This window comes from Pinus tabuliformis, chromosome Q, assembly GCF_031772625.1.
Source record: "Pinus tabuliformis cultivar Carrire ecotype Pingquan chromosome Q, CPIR1, whole genome shotgun sequence".
Lineage (NCBI taxonomy): Eukaryota > Viridiplantae > Streptophyta > Pinopsida > Pinales > Pinaceae > Pinus > Pinus tabuliformis.
In genome coordinates this window covers 1,059,543,786-1,059,569,579 of record NC_142296.1, presented here as the reverse complement: position 1 = coordinate 1,059,569,579, position 25,794 = coordinate 1,059,543,786, and the positions used below count along the sequence as shown (strand labels likewise).

Genomic DNA, 25,794 nt, shown 5'->3' with positions numbered 1-25,794 from the left:
ACCGAAGAATTGAACCGACGAAACGCTGGAGCAGTTTGCAGGAGGACAAGTGGCCACTCCCTGTGAGTCTGATGATGACGCCGAGAACAGGGAACTCCAAGCGCAGCTGCAAGTAGGCAAATCGACGGAGGTGGAAGAGGAAGCGAACCGCCATGAGCTCGAATGGTTTAAAGCCATAAACAGAGAACAGAAAGAAAAGAAAGGAGTCGGGAACCAAAAGTTGGAACACCGAAGACAGAAGACAAAGAAGAGAAGAACCAGTGAAGCAAAAAGCAAAAAGAAGACAGAAGGGCCGAGCTGACCAAAGACAGCGTCGAGCACCAGAGAGCTTGAAAGACTCAAGCCATCCTTGAGAGGATCTGTCAGACCAGAGAGGTCAAAGAGCTGGTAAGGAAGAGAGTTTGTGTCCTCCAGTGGTTTGGGGAATCCAAGAACCACCCTGCCAAGCCACTCTGTTTCAAGATACTCATATTGAGCTCCTTCATTGTAATTCTCTACTTCAAGACACAATAAAAAGAAGGCCACCACTGAGAGCTAGACCGGAGATGTAGCCCTAGAGGATAGGGTGAACTCCTTATTAATTTCTTGTGTTCTTGTATTTGCTTAATGTGTTTCTCTGTTGTTTTCCATTTCAAGTGTTTGTGTATTTGCAATCTGATCGATCCGTTGCTTAAATAACATAGACACACACCAACATATGAGTCTGTAATACCTTCCTTTAATAAATCTTTAACTGAGGTCACTCATAGGGTGATTATCAGATCAGAAATATAGACCATCTCTGCATGATAATGTCAAACGCTGGAAAGTTTTTGAAGTAGATGATCAAATCAATAGGCTTTTGCAAGTCTTTGATGATTTTGCTGATATGCACATTGACCAAGATAAAGAAACCTTTGATAGAAAGGTAAAAAGGGTCAATTTTCAGTTTGGTGACTATTTTCTCAAAAGGGATGCATCAAAGGAAGGAGGAGATGTTTTTGATGGCCCAGTCAATGGGCAGTTTTTGAAACTTTATTTCAGTTAAGGCTTTCAAGCCTTGGTATTGTAAATATGTTTTTTCAAATTTTTATTTCATGCTAAATAGACTCCATGCCCAATGCAACACTAGGAGGAAGATTTGATCTTGTTTTTTACAGGAAAGGCATTGTTCTGTAGTTCTTGAAACCTCACAGGGAGGATTTCATCCCCAGAAGGAGCCAGTGTTAGCTTTGTTGGCGTTTGGCCCAAAAATGGATCCAAAACACTCCCAAAGTCTCCAAAGTTTGCTTAAAATCATGCAAATGGATCCAAATATGCTCCAAAGCACTCCCTAAGTCTTCAAAAGTGCTTAAGATCATCCAAAGATCGAAACAAGCGAGGGAGGAGAGCCCTTGGAAGGGCAGAAATGCACTATTGGGAGGCAAAAAACGCATTAAAACAGTCAAAAAACCATTATCGCAGGCTTAAAACTGAGAAGGCACAGTAGCCGTTAGATCTGGCCAATCAACGGCCCAGATCTAAGCGGCGAATCGCATCAGTGGATCTGATCGGCACAGGCGGGCAGTGGCAATCGGCGCAAGACGCCGCCGACTAGCGATCGTCGATGATCAAATCGGCGGGTCGCAATCACCAAAGGCAAGTCAGCGATTATCGGCACAGACCAGGGGGAATGAGCTATTGCGATCGGCGATTAAACGTGGACCGTCGATCACACGTGCAGATCGACGGCCCACGTTACATCGCCGATCGCTATCGGCAGAAACCTTAAGGAGCAGGGCCTTTACATATATGTGCGCGATGCAATAAGACCGGGACCCGATGGGTTTTGGAAGCAAAATATATAAGATTTCAGGTCCGCGCCAAAGCCATTTTTAATGCATTTTTCGTGTATTTCGTTATATAACGAAATACAAAAGGAAATAGAGCAGCGTCAATTGCGATGAGTCCCAGACCCGAAACGGTCCGAAAAGTGAAATATATATTATTTAAAGTCCGCCAAGGGCCGTTTTCATGGGTTTTCAGCGTTTTTCAAGCGTAATTCAAAATACAAAGGAAGCAACGAACCCGGCCGGCTGCGATATGCAACGACCCAAAGGGTGGACCCGATAGAGGAATTAATCATTTTTTAGGACTGTTGAAGTCCGAAAGAAACAGAAATGGGCGGGTTTTTTCAGTATTGCATCATTTCTCTGTTTATAACAAAAAGCAGTCATTGTTTGCATTTCAAAGGGAAAACAGAGGCCTGAGGACCCTTTCCACCTCACAGCATAGTCTGGGAGACAGTTTGTCGGAAAAGCAAAGGCCGGAAAGTGATTATGGAGCCACAGCACGCGCAGCTTGTCCAAACAAACAGAATGATCATGGAGCAGACAGCACAGCTCATCAAAACGAACACCATGGAGCATCTCTGGCACGAGAGAGCTCCCAGACAGCACAACAAACTACCCAAAATATCTGAAGGTGGTTATTCCTCTGTCAGAAGAAGAAAACCTTTGAGCCATGTTTGCCTATTGAGGGAATCATCAATTAACAAGACAGATCAGATAGATTGAGACCTCTCCAGCCTCAGAAGGCTCAAGAGCATTGTAAAAAGCTATAAATATCTGAAAGTAAGATGTAATACGGGTTCAACCTCTGGAGACTGTAGAGACTTTGCTACTCAAGCGTCTCATCTTCATTCATTAGCAATAGAAGCTTCTTTTGTTGTTATATGTTCAATATTCCATTTTCTCTTCTGTTCTAACTTCTAAGCTTACACTTGAACAGTTTGTTCATGTTTTCTTTTGTGTCTAAGGCCAGATAACTGTCATCTTATCTCTGCTTTGATAAATTAGATTTGCAAGCTTCTTTTACTGCCTGTAGCTAGCCATTCATATGTGGTCATATATGCATCTGCCAGTACAGTCAGTATTCTCTTTTGTTGCCTGTAGCTAGCCATTCATTTATGTTTATGTATGCATTTGCCGGTATGGTCAGTATTCTCCATCCATTCATTGAATCTACAAACTATTGAGCATTAGTGGTCTAAAGCCTTGTAAGTTGAGGGTGTTCATGCATGTCTTAAGTAAAAACATAGTTGAAATGGTTATCTGGCTTGATCCAAACCATCATTTATTCCAATAGTTCTGAGAACAATATTAAAGATTATATGTTACCAGACATCTCCGATCTGCAACCTAGGAGAGTTTCCTGGAATGATAACAGTACATTTTGTATTTAATGATTAAAAGTGGATTTATTATAAATTTGAGTCACTCAAGTGATTTAAGTGATCCCAATGAGAGATTAACTAACAACTGTTGATCTTGAGATGGCAAGATTTAATCTTAGTGTTAGGGTCCCACCCTAACCCCCTTATTTATGTAGTGGGATCGAGTCATAGTAAAGAGTCAATAAAGCCCATATTAATAATTGTAAGTGGTTAACCCGCAATTAATGACGGAACCACAGTTAGTTGCAAATGGGCCATGGTATTAGATAGATGGTATTAATTAAACCCATGGTATTGATCCATGGTATTGCATGTATGAGTCATATATAAAGGATAGAGACTCCCTGCGAGGAGCATCATGTCTTATTTTTGTATCGAGCTCTGCTCTATTGGAGGTTGCCCCCTCGAAGAGGCCAGTGAACATTGCTTTCTGAATAATAAAATATTTGCTGTTGTCTCTCACTGATCTATGTTCTGGGTATCTTTCTTCGCATATTCTGTATTTGGGTATCTTTTTGCAGGTTAAGAGCATAACAAGTGGTACCAGAGCACTTTCCAGGGCCGGTGGGATCTCCATTTCTTAGCAAAAAAAATTTTGGCTAGAGACGTGTTCCAGCGTCTTTAAACCACGGGATCTATCGTTGAGCGCATAAACCTGCGGATTTGGGGAGGCATGCACGCAGGAAATACAAGAGGTGGTCACGCTTGTTGGACTCCCTTGTAACCCCTGTGGGTACCCCTTCGAGTAGTAGCGCATTAGACAGAACCGCGTACGGACTATCTTCCAAGTACCTTCTGGGTATATCAGAAGCCCCTTAGCTCCTCTGCAACCTCACCATAGATAAACCGTCGGCCGTCTTGCTGCTACAGTACACCGAGAACAGCACTCGGAGAGATTACTCGCCCGTACGATAGGGTAGTCGGGTTGTACGGCTAAGGGTACAGTTGATCCTCCTTAGTTAGAGCCCTGAAACATTGGGCCGAGTACTACTGTCAGACCCTTATGTATATTGCGATCTGTAGCACCTGACACTCCTCGAGACCATAGTTCCCTTTTCTATCTTGGGATCACGCATCATCTCTGCCAGATCCGCTCGCGCAAAGGGGTGCAGCAGCAGCAGACATCAGTCCTGCAGTTCCGACCAGCCATTCCGATCTATTAGATCCATCAGATCCGCAACAGCAATCTGTTCCGCCGCTCAGAGCTATCCGATCCGCCATTCAGATCTCTCAGATCCACCGAATCTGAGTAGTTGTGTGGGGTTCCTATACCGGGGCATGATTTTCGCAGGACTTTTGGCAGCATTGACATTTTGAGGATTCAGTTACTGCAGTATTCCTAAGGAAGGATTCAGACAAAAAAAAAAGTCTGAGATCTCCCGGGGCGCTTATTGGTGATCTAGCCCATCAGAATCAGGACGACGAGCTGAGCACGGTGGTACCATTCAATTCTTAGTGAAAAAAATTTTGGGCGGTCCCAAATTTCAAGAACATCAGGTCGGTGCATGGTAGAAACTAGAGCTCAAGCTATGGCCAATGAGAGGATGGACAAACTTGAACAAACCTTGCAATCCCTCCAAATTCAGCTTGACAGACTAACTAGCATAATCCCGAAGGGCAAGGAGGAAGCCCACGAGGAGGCGTATATTGGCAATGGACACAGTGAGGGTGAGTCTAGCCACTCTCTTCACCTCTGGGGCCCCCACCAACAATCCCGTCCGCGACCTCCCAAGTTGGATATGCATAAATTTGATGGTTCTCACCCGGCAGCATGGATAGCACAAATGGAGCAGTATTTCAATCTGAATAACATCTTAGATAATGAGACTCAACTTATGGTGGGAAGCATGTACTTGGACAATGAAAGGTGGCAATGGTGGGAATGGCATCAAAGTTGCAATGGAACTTTTGTGACTTGGACCACCTTCAAAAAAGCTCTTACAGAACGCTTTAACCAGGAATCTTCTTTTTTGGGTCGTCTTACTAAGCTCCGACAAACTAGCACAGTGGATGAATATGTTACAGCCTTTGAAGCTTTAGCCTTCCACACTAGGGGTCTCTCAGATGTGTTCTACACGGAATGTTTTATCAGCGATCTTAAAGAAGCCATAAAAGCCCACGTCCTACTGCACCACCCTCCCACATGGACGGAGGCTTGCAAGGTAGCTCGTAACGTGGAACGTGCGTTAGCAGCCCAGTACAGTCACCCAAATTTCACCGCTAAGGGTCGCCCCCCACAAGCTCACAGCACAACTCAAACACTTAAGGTTCAAAAGGTGTCACCTGCAGAAATGGCCGAAAGAAGAAAGAAAGGATTATGTTACTACTGTGATGAAAAATACTCCCCAGGTCATAAATGCAAGGAGCCCAAATTTTTTCAAATTGATGCCACTGATTACAGCTCATCGGAGGAAGATCCACCACTGGAGGAACATGAGGTGGTAGAAGAGGACAACCAAAAGGACAATGTCCCTGACGAACCAGTTATTTCGCTGCATGCTTTGGCAGGGATTTCTTCACCTCAAACTCTCAAAATCAGAGGTTTTATTAAACATCGCCCAGTAGTAGTCTTGATTGATAGTGGAAGTACACATAATTTCATCCATCAAAAAGTCGCGAAAGCAGTGCATTGTTTTGTACGAGCAGTTTCTAACTTCCAAGTCCAAATTGCGGATGGGGGCACAATGAAATGTGAAGGCCGCTATGAAAATGTCAAACTTCAAATGGGGGATTATCAGTTGAAGACCCACATGTTTGCCATACACATGGGAGGGTGCGACATTGTCCTCGGTGCTGAATGGCTTCGCACCCTTGGGCCAATCACAATGGATTTCCAGGAGTTATATATGAGTTTTAAGCAGAACAACTCCACACATACCCTCCGTGGACTCCAGGCGGGAGCTCCCTCTATCATCAGCTCGCATAGGATGGAAAAATTGCTAAAAAAGGGCCATCATGGAGTTATAGCTCAATTTAATGCCATCCAAGCAGTCGAAACCAAGTCTCTGCCGATTCATCCTGAGATGCAACAGATTTTAAATAACCATCTGTCGGTCTTTGACAAGCCTCATGAGCTTCCACCCTCGAGAGGGGAACATGATCATAGCATCACCTTGGTTCCAGGGGCCCAACCCCCAAATGTGCACCCATACAGATATCCGTTCACCCAAAAGAATGAAATAGAAAAAATAATCAAGGAACTTTTGGAAGCAGGTGTCATTCGTCCCAGCATTAGTCCTTATTCATCACCGGTGGTCATGGTGCTCAAGAAAGATGGGGAGTGGCGGATGTGTCCAGACTTCAGGGCCCTCAATAAGTTGACAGTCAAAGATAAATTTCCCATCCCGGTGGTTGATGATTTGCTAGATGAACTCAATGGGGCTCAATTCTTCACTAAGCTGGATCTTCGCTCAAGCTACCACCAAATTCGCATGAAGGAAGTCGACATTCCAAAGACTGCTTTCTAAACTCATGAAGGCCATTATGAGTTCCCGGTCATGCCATTCAGTCTTTGTAATGCCCCATCTACTTTTCAGAGCCTTATGAACCACCTTCTCAAACCATATCTCAGGAAATTTGTCCTTGTCTTCTTTGATGACATCCTCATCTATAGTTGCACTTGGGCCGCACATCTTTAGCATGTAGATCTACTCTTGCAACTGCTCCGCAAGCACAAATTATTTGTTAAGATGTCCAAGTGTTCGTTTGGAATGGAAGAAGTTGAGTATTTGGGCCACATTGTGGGGCGTGAAGGTGTCAAGGTGGACCCCAAAAAGATCCAGGCAATGCAGGATTGGCCTCAACCTAAGACCTTGAAGAGCCTGAGAGGATTTTTGGGTCTCACAGGCTATTATCACAAATTTGTCCACAATTATGGTCGCATAGCGAAGCCCCTCGGTCAACTCCTGAAGAAAAATTCATTCTTCTGGAATGAGGACGCACAACAGGCATTTACAGCTCTCAAAAATGCCATGGGTTCCACTCCAGTCTTAGCACTCCCTGACTTCACCAAATCTTTTGTCATTGAATGTGATGCTTCGGGTACGGTTATTGGGGCGGTCTTAATGCAAGAAGGGCGACCTTTGGCCTTCACAAGCCAACAACTAAGTGGGAAGAATCTGGGCCAATCTACCTATGAGAAGGAAATGATGGCCATTTTACATGCAGTAGAGACCTGGCGACCTTACTTATTGGGGCGACATTTCCAAATCCGCACAGACCATCACAGTCTTAAATATTTTTTGGAGCAACGCCTATCCTCCCCACAACAAAATAAATGGCTCGCCAAAATGCTGGATATGATTATGAGATCATTTACAAGAAAGGGCAAGAAAATAGTGTAGCAGATGCATTATCTCGCCAATTTGAGGAGGGAAGTACCCTGTTAGCAATTTCCCTTCCCATTCCAGAATGGATTGAAGAGGCTCGCAGGGAATGGTTTTCACATCCCGGGCTCTCCCAACTCATTTCTCAATTGCAGGCGGATCCAAATTCCACCAAGGGCTACTCGTGGCAGGATGAGATTCTTCGCTACAGGGACAGAGTCGTAATATCACCAACATCCACCCTCAAAAGTCGCATTTTGGCAGAATTGCACTCATCCCCCATTGCAGGACATTCAGGCTTTCAGAAGACATATGCTCGCACCAGAAGACCATTTTTTTGGACATGCATGAAAAAGGACATTCTTACTTTTGTAGCAGAATGCGATGTCTGTCAACGCCACAAAGGGGAGACCGTCAAAGCACCAGGCACATTACAACCGTTGCCCATCCCGGCAGCAATATGGACGGAGGTTTCTATGGATTTCATTACAGGTCTTCCAAAGTCAGGAAACAAGTCAGTCATCATGGTGGTTGTGGACAGACTTTCGAAGTATGCTCATTTCTACGCCCTACCCCACCCGTTTACACCGACTTTGGTCGCTCAATCTTTCATGGATCAGATCTTCAAATTGCATGGCATGCCCACTTCTATTGTGTCTGATCGCGACCCGATCTTCACCAGTAATTTTTGGCAGGAACTCTTCAGGCTACAAGGCACCCAACTAAAACTTAGTACTTCTTATCATCCACAAACAGATGGTCAAACTGAAGCCGTCAACAAATGTCTGGAAACCTACCTTAGGTGTTTCACTTCAGAAAAGCAACATCTTTGGGTACAGTGGTTACCTCTGGCTGAATGGTGGTATAACACCAACTATCATGCCACCACCAAAATGACTCCCTATGAAGCAGTATATGGTCAACTCCCTCCTTCTCCTACTTTTTATATCAAGGGGTGCTCAAAGGTATAAGCAGTGGATCAACTCCTACAAAACCGCGCAACTATGCTCGCCCATCTTAGAGAGAATCTTCATCAAGCTCAAAACCGCATGAAGCAACAGGTAGACCAGCATCGCTCAGAGCGCCAATTTCAAGAAGGGGATCAGGTCTTTTTGAGGCTGCAACCATATAAGCAAACATCACTCAAAGACAAGGGTTGTCAGAAACTATCTCCAAAATTCTACGGACCATATCAAGTACTTCAGCGCATTGGAGAAGTAGCCTACAAGCTGGCTTTGCTGCCTACTGCAAAAATCCATCCAGTTTTCCATGTCTCATGCCTCAAGAAAGTGATTGGGAACAATTGCAAAATTCAAACCAGTCTACCTGAATTGGACGAGGAAGGGTCAATCTGGCTCCAACCTGAACAGGTCCTAGACACACGAGAAAGGCACCTGCGTGGCCGCATGATTAGGGAAGTTCTTGTCAAGTGGAAAGACACCTCTCTGGAAGATGCAACTTGGGAACCAGCCACTATTCTTCAGCAGTTTCCGCAGCTTCAGCCTTGAGGACAAGGCTATTCTTAAGGGGGAGGGCATGTTAGGGTCCCACCCTAACCCCCTTATTTATGTAGTGGGATCGAGTCATAGTAAAGAGTCAATAAAGCCCATATTAATAATTGTAAGTGGTTAACCCGCAATTAATGACGGAACCGCAGTTAGTTGCAAATGGGCCATGGCATTAGATAGATGGTATTAATTAAACCCATGGTATTGATCCATGGTATTGCATGTATGAGTCATATATAAAGGATAGAGACTCCCTGCGAGGAGCATCGTGTCTTATTTTTGTATCGAGCTCTGCTCTATTGGAGGTTGCCCCTCGAAGAGGCCAGTGAACATTGCTTTCTGAATAATAAAATATTTGTTGTTGTCTCTCACTATTCTATGTTCTAGGTATCTTTCTTCGCATATTCTGTATTTGGGTATCTTTTTGCAGGTTAAGAGCATAACACTTAGCCATTAAGAGCTAGGGTTAGGGTTTTAGTCATTGATAAGCTATAAAAGGAGATCTAAAGGAGAGGTGAAGATACCATACAACGTCACTAGCCTCAGGAGGAGTGTGATAGTACAGTGTGCCAAGTTGGGCAGGGTCTGACGAAGGGAGCAAGGGGCAGTTAGGGAGTAGCAGCGAGGTTGCTCAACTGTTTGTATCTTTCCTCTAATGGGCCATTATCCCTGATACGGGAGCCCAAATTCTTAATAGAACAAGTTTGTTGGTTTGTCCCCTTTGTGGGTTTTCCAAGGTATATCGTGTGTCCAATGTGTAAAGATGATTTATGTGTTTTCGTTATGCATTTTTCATTAATAACTTAGCCAAGCATTAATTGATAAATTGTGTAAGGGTTTGTCTGTGATTTTCTGCCTAGTGCTAGATTTGAGGAAATTTAGCATGCCATCCATTGTTGACCAAGCCTTCAAGTCGGCTCCTCCAACTAGACTCCATCAACACTGTCAGTCTCCATCCCATTGCCTCTTTACGTCAGAGTTCGGTAATACAAGGCGATGGTTCGCCTCTCCAACTCAAAATGGGTTAGCCATTAAGATCTAGCAATTAAATTCTAGGGTTAGGGTTTTAATCATTGACAAGTTATAAAAGGAGATCTAAAGGTGAGGTGAAGATATAAAAGGAGATCTAAAGGTGACGTGAAGACACCATTCAGCTTCACTAGCCGCAGGAGGAGTGTGATAGTCCAGTGCGCCAAGTTGGGCAGGGCCTGACGAAGGGAGCAAGGGGCAGTTAGGGAGTAGCAGTGAGGTTACTCAATTGTTTGTATCTTTCCTCTACTAGGCCATTATCCCTGGTATGGGAGCCCAAGTTCTTAATAGAACAAGTTTGTTGGTTTGTGCCCATTTTGGGTTTTCCAGGTATATTGTGTGTCCAATGTGTAAAGAAGTCAGAGGTCAGTAATACAAGGCGCTTGTTGGCCTCTCCAACTCAACAAGGAGATGACCAAGTGTTCAAAACCTTTAACAAAAGGTGAATCAAAACCGTTTGTTGTGATATTTTTTAACAATTACAAGAAATTTCACAAATGTGGTTTTAGATTATAAACAAATTTTGCAGGAAATCTCCTCTATGAAGCCACATAGCAGAAGATGCAGGATATCCAATAGAGAAAGCATGAGAATTCTACCTGCTTTAGCCAGCATTCTTGATGCTTGTGCTGATATATATCTGGAGAATAGCAACCAGGTTCAAATGGACAGTAAACCCAAATGTTACACTTCTTTTCACCTTCTTTAGCATTTTTTGCTTGGTCCAAGCAAGCCTGACAACAATCTGCAGCACTTTCTTTATGGTGCATCAAACCCCATTTAACTGCAGCTCCATCATAGTCTGTATGTGGTTCCGCATGGCATTCAGAAGGAAGTGGCCTGCCAGGTATGATTCCATCTTCTGCAGAAACAATATGAAACTATGCATAAGGCTTTAATTGCACCATCTTAAGCTAGGATTCTCTGAATCCTTGCTGCCCTTGGACAAATTGAAGTAACAAAGAAACAAAATAATTCATTCAAAAATAACACACCTGGGGAAAGGTGGAAAAGAAAACAGATGTTAAAAAGAAATACTTTGAATTTTAACAGTTCTTCACTGCAAAATGCTAAATTCCATTCTCCAGCACGTAAGTAATCAAATTGTTAAATTTAGCAACATAGCAATAACCTTAAATATGCTGAAAAAAGGAACCTAGACAAGTTGTCAGGAAACCATAATCCTCAAGTCATACACTTAAAAATAGATAAGACTGCCATATGAATACTTTGTAAAACACACTCAATTCAAGACAATGCAGTGAAGAGGACAAAATAATTTGGTGATGTTAACCTAGTAGTCAAAATCCCAAGAAATCAAAAGTGAAAACACCAAACTAAGACTGCCCATATATTCATTACCGATCTCAGGTCCATCCTCCAGCATCTTTCCACTATTATCCTTGCTTGAAGCTTCGGGAGGTAATGAGAAGCCAGCTTCCTCCAACACAGGGCCCCAGTCAGTCTCCAATACTTTTGCCACCATCTCTGTTCATGGGAACTCCAATACATAATGTATAAACACATGCCCAAATTTGGGAGCTATGGACCAAAAGGAGTGGGGAGGAAAAGAACCTGATGTCACAAAAAAATAATATGCCACCAAAACTAACGGACAAGCTATCAGTTGAAGTCACAATAAGTTGAATAGAAAAAATGCATACCAGTATCTTCGGCTTGTGTGGAGGAATTCACACTGGCTTTCATTGCTTCACGTTTCTTAGCTTCTTCAAGCTTTTTCCTCCGCCATTCTTCAAGGGCTATCATTTAAAAAAATGTAAGCATTAACAATATATTGATGTAACTGCTAAATTCCAAAACAGTCAATATTGTGCATTGTTACTGAACTGGGTAACACTTTTATTTTACATTATTACTCAACTAGTGGGTTAACAATTTATAACTTTTGAGGAATCCAGAGCTAAAAAGTTCCTGAGTTTTATATAATGAGCAAATATATGATCTCCCACATGCCAATTGTTAGAAGGATTCTTTTGAGACAAACTCATGTTAGATTAATAAAGATAAGATACTCAATAATAATAATAACAAATTCTTGTTGCAGATTAGTGTGTCCAAGATATTTGGTGGGAACTCTTATCTACTACAAACATCAAGATTAGTAAATTGCTTGAGGTGACATCCAGCTATATATTAAATCCAATTGCAATGTTAGAGTTGGTGCACTAATTGATGTATTGATTTGTAAGATCCTATCTTTTATGGTATCAAAGCTCAAGGTTCATTTGTCGTTCTCCCAAACTTCATCAGTGACGCAAATCAGCAGAGCCTCACATGCACTTTCGTCAGGCATGTATTAAGCAGATCAGGAAGCACATTTGAGAGCGAGAGAACACAAGGATTTTCTGCAGCAGAAGTCTCCTGCAAAGTCTGGAGCTCCTATACCCCACAAATAGCCTAAATGGGTGCCACGATAGTGAGGGCCTCAATATTGTGGTTTCTGAGATAAATAGCATATGAACATTTCATGAAGTGCTGTATTACATGGTCGGAAATACATCTAGCTGAGCACCAAAGGTCAGCGCATAAAAAGATAGTGACAGAGATCCTGCCAGCAAGAAGGTTTTACAGAGCTGAGGAGTATCATCAACAATTTTGGTGACAAACAATCCATGGCCAAAGGATGCAATGATCCAATTTGATGTTGGTTGAATGGTGACTATATCAAAATTCACGGCATTTCTTTCAAAATCAGAGTATTTGTAGCATTTTGAATAGTTCAGCTTGATATTACATCATTACAACAATGCTTTGAGAGACCGCGGCAGGTTTCAGAGGTGGACAGACCCCGAGAGAACGAGTGAGAGAGTGCAGTGACACTATAATTCCCAGACTGACTGGGTTTTATCCATTCTGCCAAGAAACTATACCATTCCATCGCCAACCAATCTGAATCCTTGCACAGCCTCACACCAGCAAATACCTCATGGAGTACGAGCAATGAAATTTCTTGCCCTGATTGAGACCCAGCACGCTGACCGATTCTTGAGAATCGGTGCTCTCAGAGACACAGGAATCTAAAGAAAAGCACAGAGAAAAGAGAATAATTCCACCGGTCTTCAATTAAAGCTGATACATTGCATGTGTGTGTTGAATTGATGGCACATTCATTTCTTGAACGCTGTGTACATTGTGCATGAAAGCTGCCGACAAGTTTGTGAGAGAAAATAATCTACAACAGTTTGCAAGGTGGAAGTATTGATTTGCCACTGAGTGGAGATTCAAAGCTACTGCTCACTTTTGGTAAGCCTACATTGAATTATCATTTTATTACATTGTTTTGAAATGGCCAGTTTACATGACTTAGTTTCTCCAAAGTCTGAAAATTTACTGAGAATTATTAATTTATGGAGCCATAAGATATTAATTATTACCACAAAATCTAGCGCGTTCTTGCAAAGTCTCACTAAGTACTCTAGATTAAAAGCAACAATGGGATCAATCACCACTGTCACCTTAGGAACCATATCCTTGTTGTTTTGTGTTTGGATATTATCCCCACAAGGAAGGCTTCCCCAGCAGATCTTGAAGATTAGATAACCCAAGTGCTCACAAATTAAATAGCCCCTAAGGATTCTACTAAATAAATCACCAAGGATGATGTTTAATAATTAAGGTTCCGGGTGAGATTAGATGTAATTCCAAGATGACGAGTTCAAAGGAGCCTATGGCTAAATCCAGATTCCAGATGGCTTAATAATTCCTAGAGAGGTTTGAATAGATTCTCAAACACATGCTATCTTTAAATTACCAATTGCTGTTATAAACTAGGGTTCTTGCAGCACAATTACAGCATCTCATAATTTATAACAGCAATAACACAAATAGCCTAAAATTAATAATAGACAAATGGAAACAACAAGATATTTAATAAATAAACTAGAACATAGACTACAGCAATTTTCAATGGTTGAAAATTGAAACACATAAAACAGCAAGAAAACCCAACACATCAACCCTAATTAATGGCTGAAAATTGGATGAAAAATGATATTTTATACTTTTTCAATTAAGTGGATGCAAAGCCTAACCCTATGACTATAAGTCTAAGGTAATTAATGCTATAAAATGCAGAATTTGCCATAATCTAACCCTACCCTAAAACACGCCCACGGGGCTTTGGATTGATGGTGAATGGGTGCACTGTTAAGGCACTCCTTGCGATAGGTCACCGGTTCAAATCCCCCGTGGGTGCTTAGGTAGTATTAAAAAAAAAAAAACCCTACCCTAAAACACACACACACAAAAAAAAAATAAAGGTTTTAAATTTGTTATTTTAAAACGACTGACACAGTGCACTAGTTCCTTTTTCAATCAAGGGGCTAATGGAGTCTAAGGCAAAGTCTACGGAAGGAGACCAATGGAAGAGATTTCAAAGAGAGAAAAAGCTACAATGAGGTTTCTCTACTCCACAAACCCTAACAACTTTCAATCAAACTGGAGATAAAGAGCAAAGAAGCAATATTAAGGTTTCTTGATGGAAACTTGATGATAATCTTGCAAAGATGTTAGAGCCATAAAAGATTCAACACATTTAGGTAAAAAATTCTATGAAACCCTAATTCTACAACAAATACAAGATGGAAGAAGATACTTGCGATAAATTTTTACAAAATCGCCATAGAATCATAATTTATAACAGCAATAACACAAATAGCCTAAAATTAATAATAGACAAATGGAAACAACAAGATATTTAATAAATAAACTAGGACATAGACTACAGCAATTTTCAATGGTTGAAAGTTGAAACTTGAAACACATAAAACAGCAAGAAAACCCAACACATCAACCCTAATTAATGGCTGAAAATTGGATGAAAAATGATATTTATACTTTTTCAATTAAGTGGATGCAAAGCCTAACCCTAGGACTATAAGTCTAAGGTAATTAATGCTATAAAATGCAGAATTTGCCATAATCTAACCCTACCCTAAAACACAAAAGAAATTAAGGTTTTAAATTTGTTATTTTAAAAAGACTGACACAATAGTGCACTAGTTCCTTTTTCAATCAAGGGGCTAATGGAGTCTAAGGCAAAGTCTATGGAAGGGGACCAATGGAAGAGATTTCAAAGAGAGAAAAAGCTACAATGAGGTTTCTCCAGTGTTCCATGGGGACTCGCCCCCCCCCCCTAGGGGTCTAGTTTCCTCGCTCCCCAGCGCTCCGGGGACTTGGGGACGAGTAGGGGACGTTTCCCCACGCTCCCAAAAAAATGGCCTTGCTTATAGTTTATGATTTAATAGACCTAAAGTGGTACAAAGCTACTCATGTTCTGTATGGGGATAACGTCTTGTGATGTCTCTTGGTTTCAACAAGAGTTATTTTAGAGGGTCAGTATCATGGAAATTTGCTGGACCATATAGCACGTACATGAATTTTCCCTTTTAAAAATTCTCCTTTTTTTCTCAAGTGATGGCTGGATTACAGTGGGGAGATAACTGGAGTGACAGGCAAAGAATATGAGACATTCAGTTTGTGTTTTTAATTTGCATGACATTTGACATACAAACTATGGAAGCAGAACCTATGTCATGTGGGAAATAATTGGGTGGACTATAGACTAACATGCGTTTACTGCAAGCATGACAAAATACTATGCGCAGCAAGAAATCTCAGGAACAGTGGTTATATATGAATTTATACAGTTGCAAAATTTACACAGAGCACAGTTGCTCAGCTTGAATTCTCAGGTCTGAAAATTATTTTCACCCCTGAAATACACTGCTAGTTTGAAGTTTGAATGCATGGCATTACTCTAATAAGGTAGACAAATTATCCATGCCATCGTTGGTCACCCAAGTTGGTTCGCAGATGGTCATCCTGCAGTCAATGTCATTTGATAGTAAACTGTCAGAAACTCTTTCATGTGATCTTCTCATCTCTCCTGGAACTAAAACTCTTCTTTCAGCATATGGTGTACTGTCTATATTATATATAATATCACAAACTTTCTAGCTGTTGGAACCAATACAGCTGGACAACCCATTGTAGTTGCCCCTTCTACTGCCAATGCAGTGTTCCTGATCTGTTCATTTACCTTTTCACAGAATTCAATGGCTACCTTATCAAGCTGAAGCTCTCCCTCTGTCTGACCAAAATCTAAATTAGAATTTGACCAAGCTGAATTAGAATTTTAAATTTATTATTTTATATGATATTATAAATTTGGATAATGTCAAATGATATTCATATCAATGATCATGCTTTGCAGCTCTTCAATTCAAACCAAATTGTCATAGTGGATTCAATTAATAAATTATATTTTATATTTATAAATTTTTAAGACCCTGACGCTCCCCCACGTTTCCTAAAAAATGGTAGGGAGCTTTTGCATAGGCTGCTCCCGCACCCCCTCGCTCCCTCGTCCCGGAACCTTGGTGGAACATTGGGTTTCTCTACTCCACAAACCCTAACAACTTTCAATCAAACTGGAGATAAAGAGCAAAGAAGCAATATTAAGGTTCCTTGATGGAAACTTGATGATAATCTTGCAAAGATGTTAGAGCCATAAAAGATTCAACAAATTTAGGTAAAAATTTCTATGAAACCCTAATTCTACAACAAATACAAGATGGAAGAAGATACATGCGATAAATTTGTACAAAATCAACCACAGAATCATCTTTTCTCATCCAAGAGAAAAACCCATCCAATCACAATATCCTCCCCAAGAAAATTTTCTCATTCAATGCTCCATAGCGACCAAGAGAAAAGAGACAACTAGTGCACACTCTCTCAAATGTGTAAGAGTGACAATGATCCAAGCCTAAATCAACTTCCCTCTATTTATATGAGGGCAACCAAGTAGTTTAATCCAAAATTTGACTAAAAGCCCTAAATATAATAGAATCTGTGATTACAAGTTAAGTAGGCAGAATCCCAATGTCAAAGATAGATATCTCAGTGATAAAACATATAAACAAGCCTTTTTTAACCCACACATGTCAGCAAAAAGGCATCCAAATGTGACATCATCCTCCATAAAGTGTCTTTCTCATCAAAAAGTGCCATGGTTAACTCAAAACAAAGGTACTCCTCACTCTAAAAGCCACATCTCATCAAAAGGTGTTCAACAATCAAGCAAATGCTCCCTCAATAAGACATCAACATCAACTAAGTCCATGTCATTAATCCAAGACACATTAAGGGGACATCATAAATCTAGTACATGATATCAACATCTAGAGTTGTACCATCCCCTCCAAAGGGACCTCAAGTTATAATCATCATCAAACCATCCCAGAAATAGGGCAATGTCCATCAAGAAGGTGCAATGCCAACCTAGGGGCAACTTGTCATCTCTAAGGTATATCAACTCAAATGTCATAACTAAAATCTGCGATGTTTCAAGTCCTTGAGGAAGAGGAAAGCATCATCAACAGTGTCAGATACATCCCAAGGTTAATGTCCTAGCTCTGGTGCCAAAAGTCGTCACCATATGGGACTAGACATCCTCTCCAAAGTGTTGAACAAGCATCATACAATCCCTCAAGGGATGGTAGTTGTACCTAGGAGGAAGCATCTTAAAGATACTCACAAAATCAAGTGAGATTAGCATCATAGGTGCAAGAACCATAAGAGTATCAAAATGAGCCATATTTAATGCAAAAGGTATCAAAGTACTTCACACAAGCATCATATTCAAATGTCTTTCTAACTTATGATTTGTAAACAAGTTATTGTGCTTAGATATGGGAGGGTTATCAAGAGTCCCTATTAGGTGCTTACAACTCTAAAGGGACGAACAGTTCCTAGACCAATCCATCAATCAACAAGTGCAAGTGATGAAGGACATGGTAGGGATTTACTTCACGAAAGTAACACAATGATTGTACGGGTACCAGTTATGAAATTCCATCATCCTTGAGCATAACGATGCAAAGAGGAAGCTTGTGGGACCTGAGTTACCCATGCTAAGAGGAAGTTTGTGGGACCTCAATTACCCCTTTCCTCAACCCATTTTTAGTAGTGTTCCAAGGGGATGCATCCCCCAAGGTGGGGTGCACGCACTTCATGCTTCCCACACACTCGAGACAGGGAACGCTTGGGGAAACGTTTTCCCACGTCCCCCTTTTGGAGAGAAGATGGGACACATAGGGGGAACATCTACATAGTGTGGGGGACGTATTTCCCCAAAAGTGGTGCATCTGGGTATCGCCCCTCAAAAGGGGGGCTCCAAGAAGCACCCCTTTTGAGTTTGAATTATATCAATTTACTATTCTAGTCTTCAAACTTGAATACCTACTATAATCTATTTTGCTTAGTACTAATTAGATTCTAGAATGATGAATTATGAATTTAAAATTTAAAACAATTTAGAATCTAGAATGATGAATGATGAATTTAATTTTAAATCAATGTAGATTCTAGAAAGATGAATGACGAACGTGGATCAATGTATTTCATTATTGAATCCCATGGTGTATGTATGAATGATGAGTATGAATGATGTATGTATCAATATGAATAATGAATATGGATCAGGGTATTTCATTATTTAATTCAATTATGTATGGATCAATATATTTATGCTTTCATTATTTAAAAAGAATTTGAATTATATATGTGTGTGTGTGTGACAAAAAGATTATATATCTCGACATCCCCTCGTCCCCCATGTGTGTCTCCCCACACACGCGTCCCCTGTCCTAGAGCTTTGTGGAAAATAGATTTTTACCAAACCTCTTGTGCGCCTTTCTCTTCATTGATTTTTCTTTTAGATGCATGGCTTGGGTTATAAGCTTTCATTGATTCATCATTGACAACATAAAGATGAAGCATTTTATTGTTCATTAGGGTTGGGATATTCAAATTTCCTTTCATTTTGATAGCTCATGCATTAGCCAAGAATTAAATGAGGGCTAATGAGGGGGGTAGAGCTCAGGCTAGGATTTTGTCCATGCACTTTCATATATCCCTGCCAACCTTTTGCATTTTATCATTATGGCTCATGCTCTTTCTTTTCTATTGCATCAAAATCTTAGGGAAAAGTTTATGGGGCCCTAATCAAGAATGAGGAAAAATAAGGAACCAATACTAGTGATAGAGCAATCAACCCGAAGATAGGATATGGATATAAGGCCAAGATGAAAAGTGTTGTGTATGGATTACCATGGACATGCAACGTCAAACAAAGCCTACTATTTGTGCCGCTCTTGGGAAAAATGAAAGAAAGACCTCAAGGAGGGTCACACTAGATTTGAAGCAAGATATAACCACCAAGTTGAAGGATGGGAATAGAGTACAACCAAAAGCAATCTATCATCCAACTCAACCTATGATCCATACTAGAGAAACATTAAATGAAAGCACTTGAATACAGAAATGGTTAATGATCGTGCAATAGATAGCCCATCTTCATCAAATGAGTAGGCTAGATGAAATAAAGCACTAACTGAAGCATGGATGAGAGGCATATGAGGATAGTTATCTGTAAATGACAATAGGAGAAAAATTTTCTCCTAGGGGTTACCCACATGGGTGGGTAACACTAACCATTAGTACATTTTGAGATTTTGATCAAATAGTCTTAGGAAAAGAAGAGAGGCTAGAAATTGATCATAAGGACTATGATAGAAGAACATAAAGACGCTTTATGGATTCTTAAAATTGTCAATTGTAGATGCAATAATTCTAGAGGTGTGAAATTTGAATAGATCATCAGTCTTATGGACGAATATCAAGAATAAGTATCTAGCACCAAAAGTTGGGTAAGCAGTGTAATTGGAAAGCCATTTGTTTTCATTGAAGTTGCAAGGAGGATCAATCTTTGAATATATGTTGTAGTTAAAGGATTTTAGTGATCAATTGCCTGTTATTCGAAAGCCAATAGAAGATAAGGATATGGTTGCTTTGTTGATGAGAAGCTTGCCACCCTCCTTTAATTCATTTGTTGAGTCATTGCATCTACTTGGGGAGACTCAAACACTTATGTTTGATAAGTGTTAAGTTTAGGTATGTCTATGCTTAGAGCAATTTATTTCAATTTTCACAGTTAGCTCAATATTTTTTCCAGATTAGCAATCACATCAGTATTAAAGTAAACTGCAGATAGAACATAAACATAAATCGCAAAAGACAAGCCAAGACAAGAGGACACACTTCCGTTGTAAATGTACTATCTCTATCTCTCTCTATCTGTTGAATTATTATATCTACATGAGATCAGTTGAAGACATGCTGCTTCAACTAATTCTCCAAGGTGACTCCACCTATCATAGCGTTGCATCTTGTCTACATGCTGCACCTCGTTGTGCTGCACCATGCTGCACTTCATATAGATGCTCTTGTCACTTTGCTGCTCCACTCATTGAGTTGTTCTTATCACGGATCTGCATCTAATGTTGTACACATTGCGGATCTGCACTCAAAGCCTGCTATGCTATACTTGATTATTAGTTGCACTTGTCACAGTCTTTTCACCCAATCATACAAGACATACTCAATACATCATCATGCTGCAATGCCTTGTTGCTACATCACGCTGCTGCTATACTTCAATTGCTTCATCATGCTGCAACACTTTGTTGCTACACCATGTTGCTGCTATACTTCTGTTGCTTCAATATACTACCATATGTATATCAGCCTTAGCTGCTTGCTATGGCTTGCAACGTAGCAAAGCAGCTAGGCTATAGTTTCAGAATCCTTCAAGCAGACCCAAACTAAACAATCCTTCTTTTGTCATGCTGTCACCTACAACAATCCAAATTTATACACTGTCCTTTCTGACCTCTTTATATTGCAGCTCAGCTTCCTTGCAAACCGAGCTCAATAACAGCCCTATCATGCCCAAACAGCCCTGAAATAGACCACATTGTAACCTACAGCGATGTGGCTTTATCACATAATTCCCACGCTGATTTTCTAGACTCCTTCACGATGTTATAGGGCTCCTTTTGCTACAGCTAGGTCACCTCTTGTTGCGACTAGGTCTCTCCTCATCTTGATGTGGCTATGGCTTCATAATCTACAGCTACGGCTTCATTATGACGCGGTTAGGTCTCCTCTCTAGAGCTGCGGTTAGATGTCTCCCTTGACTGCGTATTAGGCCCTCCTCCTTGCTGTGGATTAGGCCTCTTCTCAACTGCAGTTAGGGCCTCCTTTAGTCAACGGATTAGGGCTTCTTTAGACTACATATTGGAGCTCCTCAAGACAGCAGATAGATCTCCCTTCAATTTGCGGCTTGAGCTCTCCCTTTGACTGTCGCTAGGCATCATTATGTCAGCAGCTAGGCCTCCTCTCTAGAGTTGTGGTTAGATGTCTCCCTTTGTTGCCTCAGATCATCATTAATTGCGGTTAAGAGCACCATCCTTACTGCGGCTAGGGCATCATTCTTACTTAGTCTAGCGTATACTCTTAGTGTCTCTCCTTCACCAAAACCCAAAGATGTGGAGAGGAGGAGATCACATGAAGAGTGTGTGTCAAATGACTTCAAGTCCTATTCTATTTATACTAAAACGTAGAGGTTGAATAGACATGACTGATGGACTTCGGAGCCTACATAAGTTGTTGGCCGACTTGACAATTTGTCCATAATCAAAATAAATTCATATCTTCATAAATACTTATCGAAATCGGATGATCTTTAGATCAATCCTACACCTCTCGATGAGAGGGATTCAACAAAAATATCAACTTCCATAAATAAGATGACCCACATGGAGTTTGGCCCTAGTTGCCAATTTTAACACTCCCTCTCAACTAGGGAGAACTCCATTTGTTGATCCATATGTCCCACTGTATTATCTCTGCCATCAGTGCCCTGCACTGATCTGTTCTGCTCTGATCTACTGAGCTCTGCTCTGCTCTGCTCAAACTATGAAGAAGAAGAAGTGATCAAGGATGTATCATACCATCCTCCACTGATCCGAAGTCAGTCTTAGAGTGTGTACCACTCTCACTGGTCCCAGACCAGTATCATTGATCCCAGATCAATGGAGGTCATCCTAGCATAGGGAGTATGGTAGATACAACGATGCGTCCATCGATAGAACTACTATGGTCCCTATCCTCATTTCCCTGCTCATTGATCAGATGAGTAGTTCTTCCCATGAGTCCCAGACTGCATGGGTAGGATGCCTCGACAGGAAAACTAATCATCCTGTCCACATGAGAGCGAATCATCCTGTCCAGTGGATGCCATGGAGAACTAATCATCCTGTCCTACAGGAGAACGAATCATCCTGTTCCACAATCGCCATGGAGAACGAATCATCCTGCCCACAGGAGAACTAATCATCATGTTCCATAGTCGCCACGGGGTATCACAGGGGAAGGTTGAACTTGCCATCATGCACATCGTGCACCACCAGGGGAGGGTGAGTCGCCCTGTGGTCGTATGTTGCTCCAGTAAGTACCCAGTGCCCCCTTGGAGCTCCCAGAGCTCAATACATCATACTTGACCCTTATAAGAGGGTTTCTGAATGACACCAAGTCGTTCTCGGAAATTCAGGAATTTGACATTTCCCAAGGGCTTTATCAAAATGTATGTGACCTGTACATCAGTGTCAATACGATGGAGCCTCCTTGCTCATCGACTTACCATATCCCAAATAAGGCAGTATCTGATGTCTATCTGCTGGAGCAATCATCGAATACGGGATTCCTCAATAACTGAATCCCACCTCTGGTTGTCACAGAGAATCACAATGGCATTCATCATGTGTTTAGACAACTCACTTAAGAGCTTCTGTAACCATGCAGCTTCACACGAGATCATACTCGTAGCTATGTATTCGGTCTCGACAGTGCTTATAGCAACCGACTTCTGCTTCCTGCTTATCCATGATATTGAAGCAGAATCCAAAGAGAACCAGCACTGAGAAGTGCTCTAGTGATCCTCCACACTGCCTGCTTAGTCAGCATTCGAATAATCATGCAGTTTCATATTTTCAGCAGTTTATCTCAATCCATGAGAGATTGTGCCCCAAAGATATCTCAAAAGATTCTTGGGACCATGTTGAAATTTGGTACCGGAGGACAAGTGGTTCCCTAAGGCTTTGATCTTTGGCCTAGGGAAAAGTGTCCAAAAGAATTTAATTTTTCTCCTAAAGTGACTTTATAATTTTTATAAAGTCAAATCTAATTTAAAAGTGACTTTAAGTGATAAAGTTACTAAAGTCTAATTTTAAAGTGACTTTAATAAAGTCAATGTAAAATTAGAAAGGAAAAGTGACTTTGGAAATAAATGACTAAGTGGGTCTTTATTAAAGTGGGGTGAATTAAAAAATAAAAAGTGAGATTTAAATGAGCATTTAATCTCAGCCCTAGATCTCAATCTATTTCAACCATTGGATTTAGGGATTCCCCAAAAGTCACTTAGGGTTAGATTAAAGGAGGAAAAGGTCATTCATTCTTTCATGAGCAGATTGAGAGAAAGAGAGCAAGGGAGATTTCTGGACAGTGAGGAGAAGGAGGCAGCAGCTTCGCACACATTCCAAGGCAGCGTTTCAGCAAGTCCGTACAGCTGAGTTAGCACACAATGAAAGGCAGGTTTTGGGCATGATTTTCTAGAAAGGTCGTACAGCAGTTTTGGTTCAGATTCCAAGGAGGTCATATAGCAAGTTAGCACAAAAATCGAGCAGAAAAACTGAAGTTTGCTTGCACGTTTTTCAAGGGAGGCCGTACAGCAAGTGGCTGTACCTTGGCACGCTTTTCTAGGCAGAAATCTGTATAGATGTACTGCTATTTTTCTGGACAGAAATAGAGGAAAACCGTACAGCAGCATTTATGGCAGCCTGCACGCTTTTCTAAGCAATCCGTACAGCAACATTTAAGGCTGAAATTTGGGCACAAAAATCAAGGAGGTCGTACAGCATTTATTGCTGTTCAGATTTTGTTGTTTGCAAGTTTTTCCAATTGGCTGTGAGGCACGGAAAACAAGATAAGTTGTAAAAGTTTACTTGCTGATTTTTTTGCTGAATATTTCTCACTGTAAAAAGCATTTTTCAGAAATAAAGAGCTCTAAAACTGGTTTTCCCCAAGAGTTGTGGGGGGTTTTTCCAGGGTCACCTTAACCAAAAATTACTGTGTTTAAATGTGTTGAATCGCTGTTTATATGTGCTGATTTTTATATTTCTGCATTTTCCAGCATTCTGTTATATTTCCAGAATTTGAGTTTTCAGCGAAATTTATTTTTTTCAGTTGTTGAATGTATGGATATGGGAAAGGGCATTTAACTATTATGGGAGAAATAAGGTGAAACTGAAAACCGGGGTGGGAAATGAGAAATTTTTACATGGTATCAGAGCTTGAGTGCTGAAGTGCAGTTTGGGACAGCAAGGAGGAAAATTACAGTCTGCTGATTTTTCACTCAAAAAATTTCAGCAAGCTGATTTTTCATAAACAGCAATTTTATCTTTACTACAGCAGTGTTATTTTTCAGTTTTAGGACAGCAGGATGTCATTGGGATTGAGGATGGAGGATAGGTTGGATGGGCATTCCAATTACAGCGTTTGGAATGAGAGAATGCAGAGTATCTTTGAGGAGGCAGAAGTCTGAGACATCATGGTGCATACCACACAGAACCCTATTGTTGTGCCTACTGATGCCACTCAGTTGGCTGATTATAATAAAAAGAACAACAAGGGTAAGAGACTGATTTTAGACGGAGTCAAAGACCATTACATTCCTCATGTGAGAGGAAAGAGCAATGCCCATGAGATGTGGACAGCATTGTCCAATCTCTACCAGAGTACCAATGAGAACCGGAAAATGGTCCTGAAGGAGAAGCTGAAGACCATTAAAATGGGCAATGATAGTGCAGTTGGATATCTCACAAAGATTACTAATGTGAGAAATGCGTTGGCAGCAGTTGGAGAGGTCATTCCACCCACTGAGTTGGTGCGGATTGTAGTGAATGGCCTCCCCCGTTCATGGATGAACTTTGCTGATGGGGTTTGTGCACGTGAGACCCTTCCCACATGGGAGAGGTTTTGGGATGATTGCATTCAGACAGAGATCAGGAAAGGTCAACTTGGGGCAGCCAAGCCAGTTGAGCAGGATGAGGATGTAGCACTATTGGCAGGAGGCAAGAAAGGCAAAGGGAAGAAGCAGGCTTCCACAAGCAATGGTGGGGGCAAAGGCAAAGGTAAAGGTAAACAGGATAACACACAAAAGGACTATTCCAAGGTGAAGTGTTGGAATTGTCAAAAGATGGGACACTATGCAGTTGTGTGTCCGGAGAAGAACCAGAGCTTGGCAGCTTCAGCAAAAGTTGAAGACATTGCAGGTCGTTTTGACCGGGAGTTTGCGTTCACTGCATATGAGTCCTCTAGTGCAGGATCACCTGCCACACAGGTTCAGAGGGAGCATGCTTTTCCCTCGATTAACTTAGCATCTTCGGGTATCTGGTATGTGGACGGTGGGGCTTCACGTCACATGACAGGAGTCTGTGAGTACTTCTCAGAGCTTTCAGAGAGTGGCACTAATATAGAGGTAGTACTCGGTGATGACAGAGTTGTTAGAGCAGTCGGGGTGGGAACACTGACATTTCAGAGGGAGTCCAAACCTCCCTTGAAGGTGTCAGATGTTCTTTATGTGCCAGGGATGAGGAAGAACCTCATATCCGTCTCAGCTTTGGAGGATAGAGGATATGAGGTACTGTTCAAGGGAGGACAGGTGTTGATGTATCCCAAGGGCACTCCAGCTGATTCAGCTAGAGTGATAGGTGTACGCCATGCAAAGGTGTACAAGTTTGCATTCCAACCCCTT

At 41.3% G+C, this 25,794-nt stretch overlaps 1 protein-coding gene across 2 annotated transcripts in view; it reads right to left on the bottom strand.

The window, feature by feature from the left end:
* LOC149223158 (uncharacterized) overlaps positions 1-25,794 on the bottom strand; it is a 159,828-nt gene that overhangs the window by 54,361 nt on the left and 79,673 nt on the right. For both annotated transcript variants that reach the window (XM_089385777.1, XM_089385778.1), the window contains exons 4-6: positions 11,720-11,815; positions 11,418-11,543; positions 10,655-10,917 (exon numbers count right to left, since the gene is read on the bottom strand). In XM_089385777.1, the coding sequence (XP_089241903.1) occupies positions 10,655-10,917; positions 11,418-11,543; positions 11,720-11,815 (485 nt within the window). The remainder of the gene's footprint in view (positions 1-10,654; positions 10,918-11,417; positions 11,544-11,719; positions 11,816-25,794) is intronic.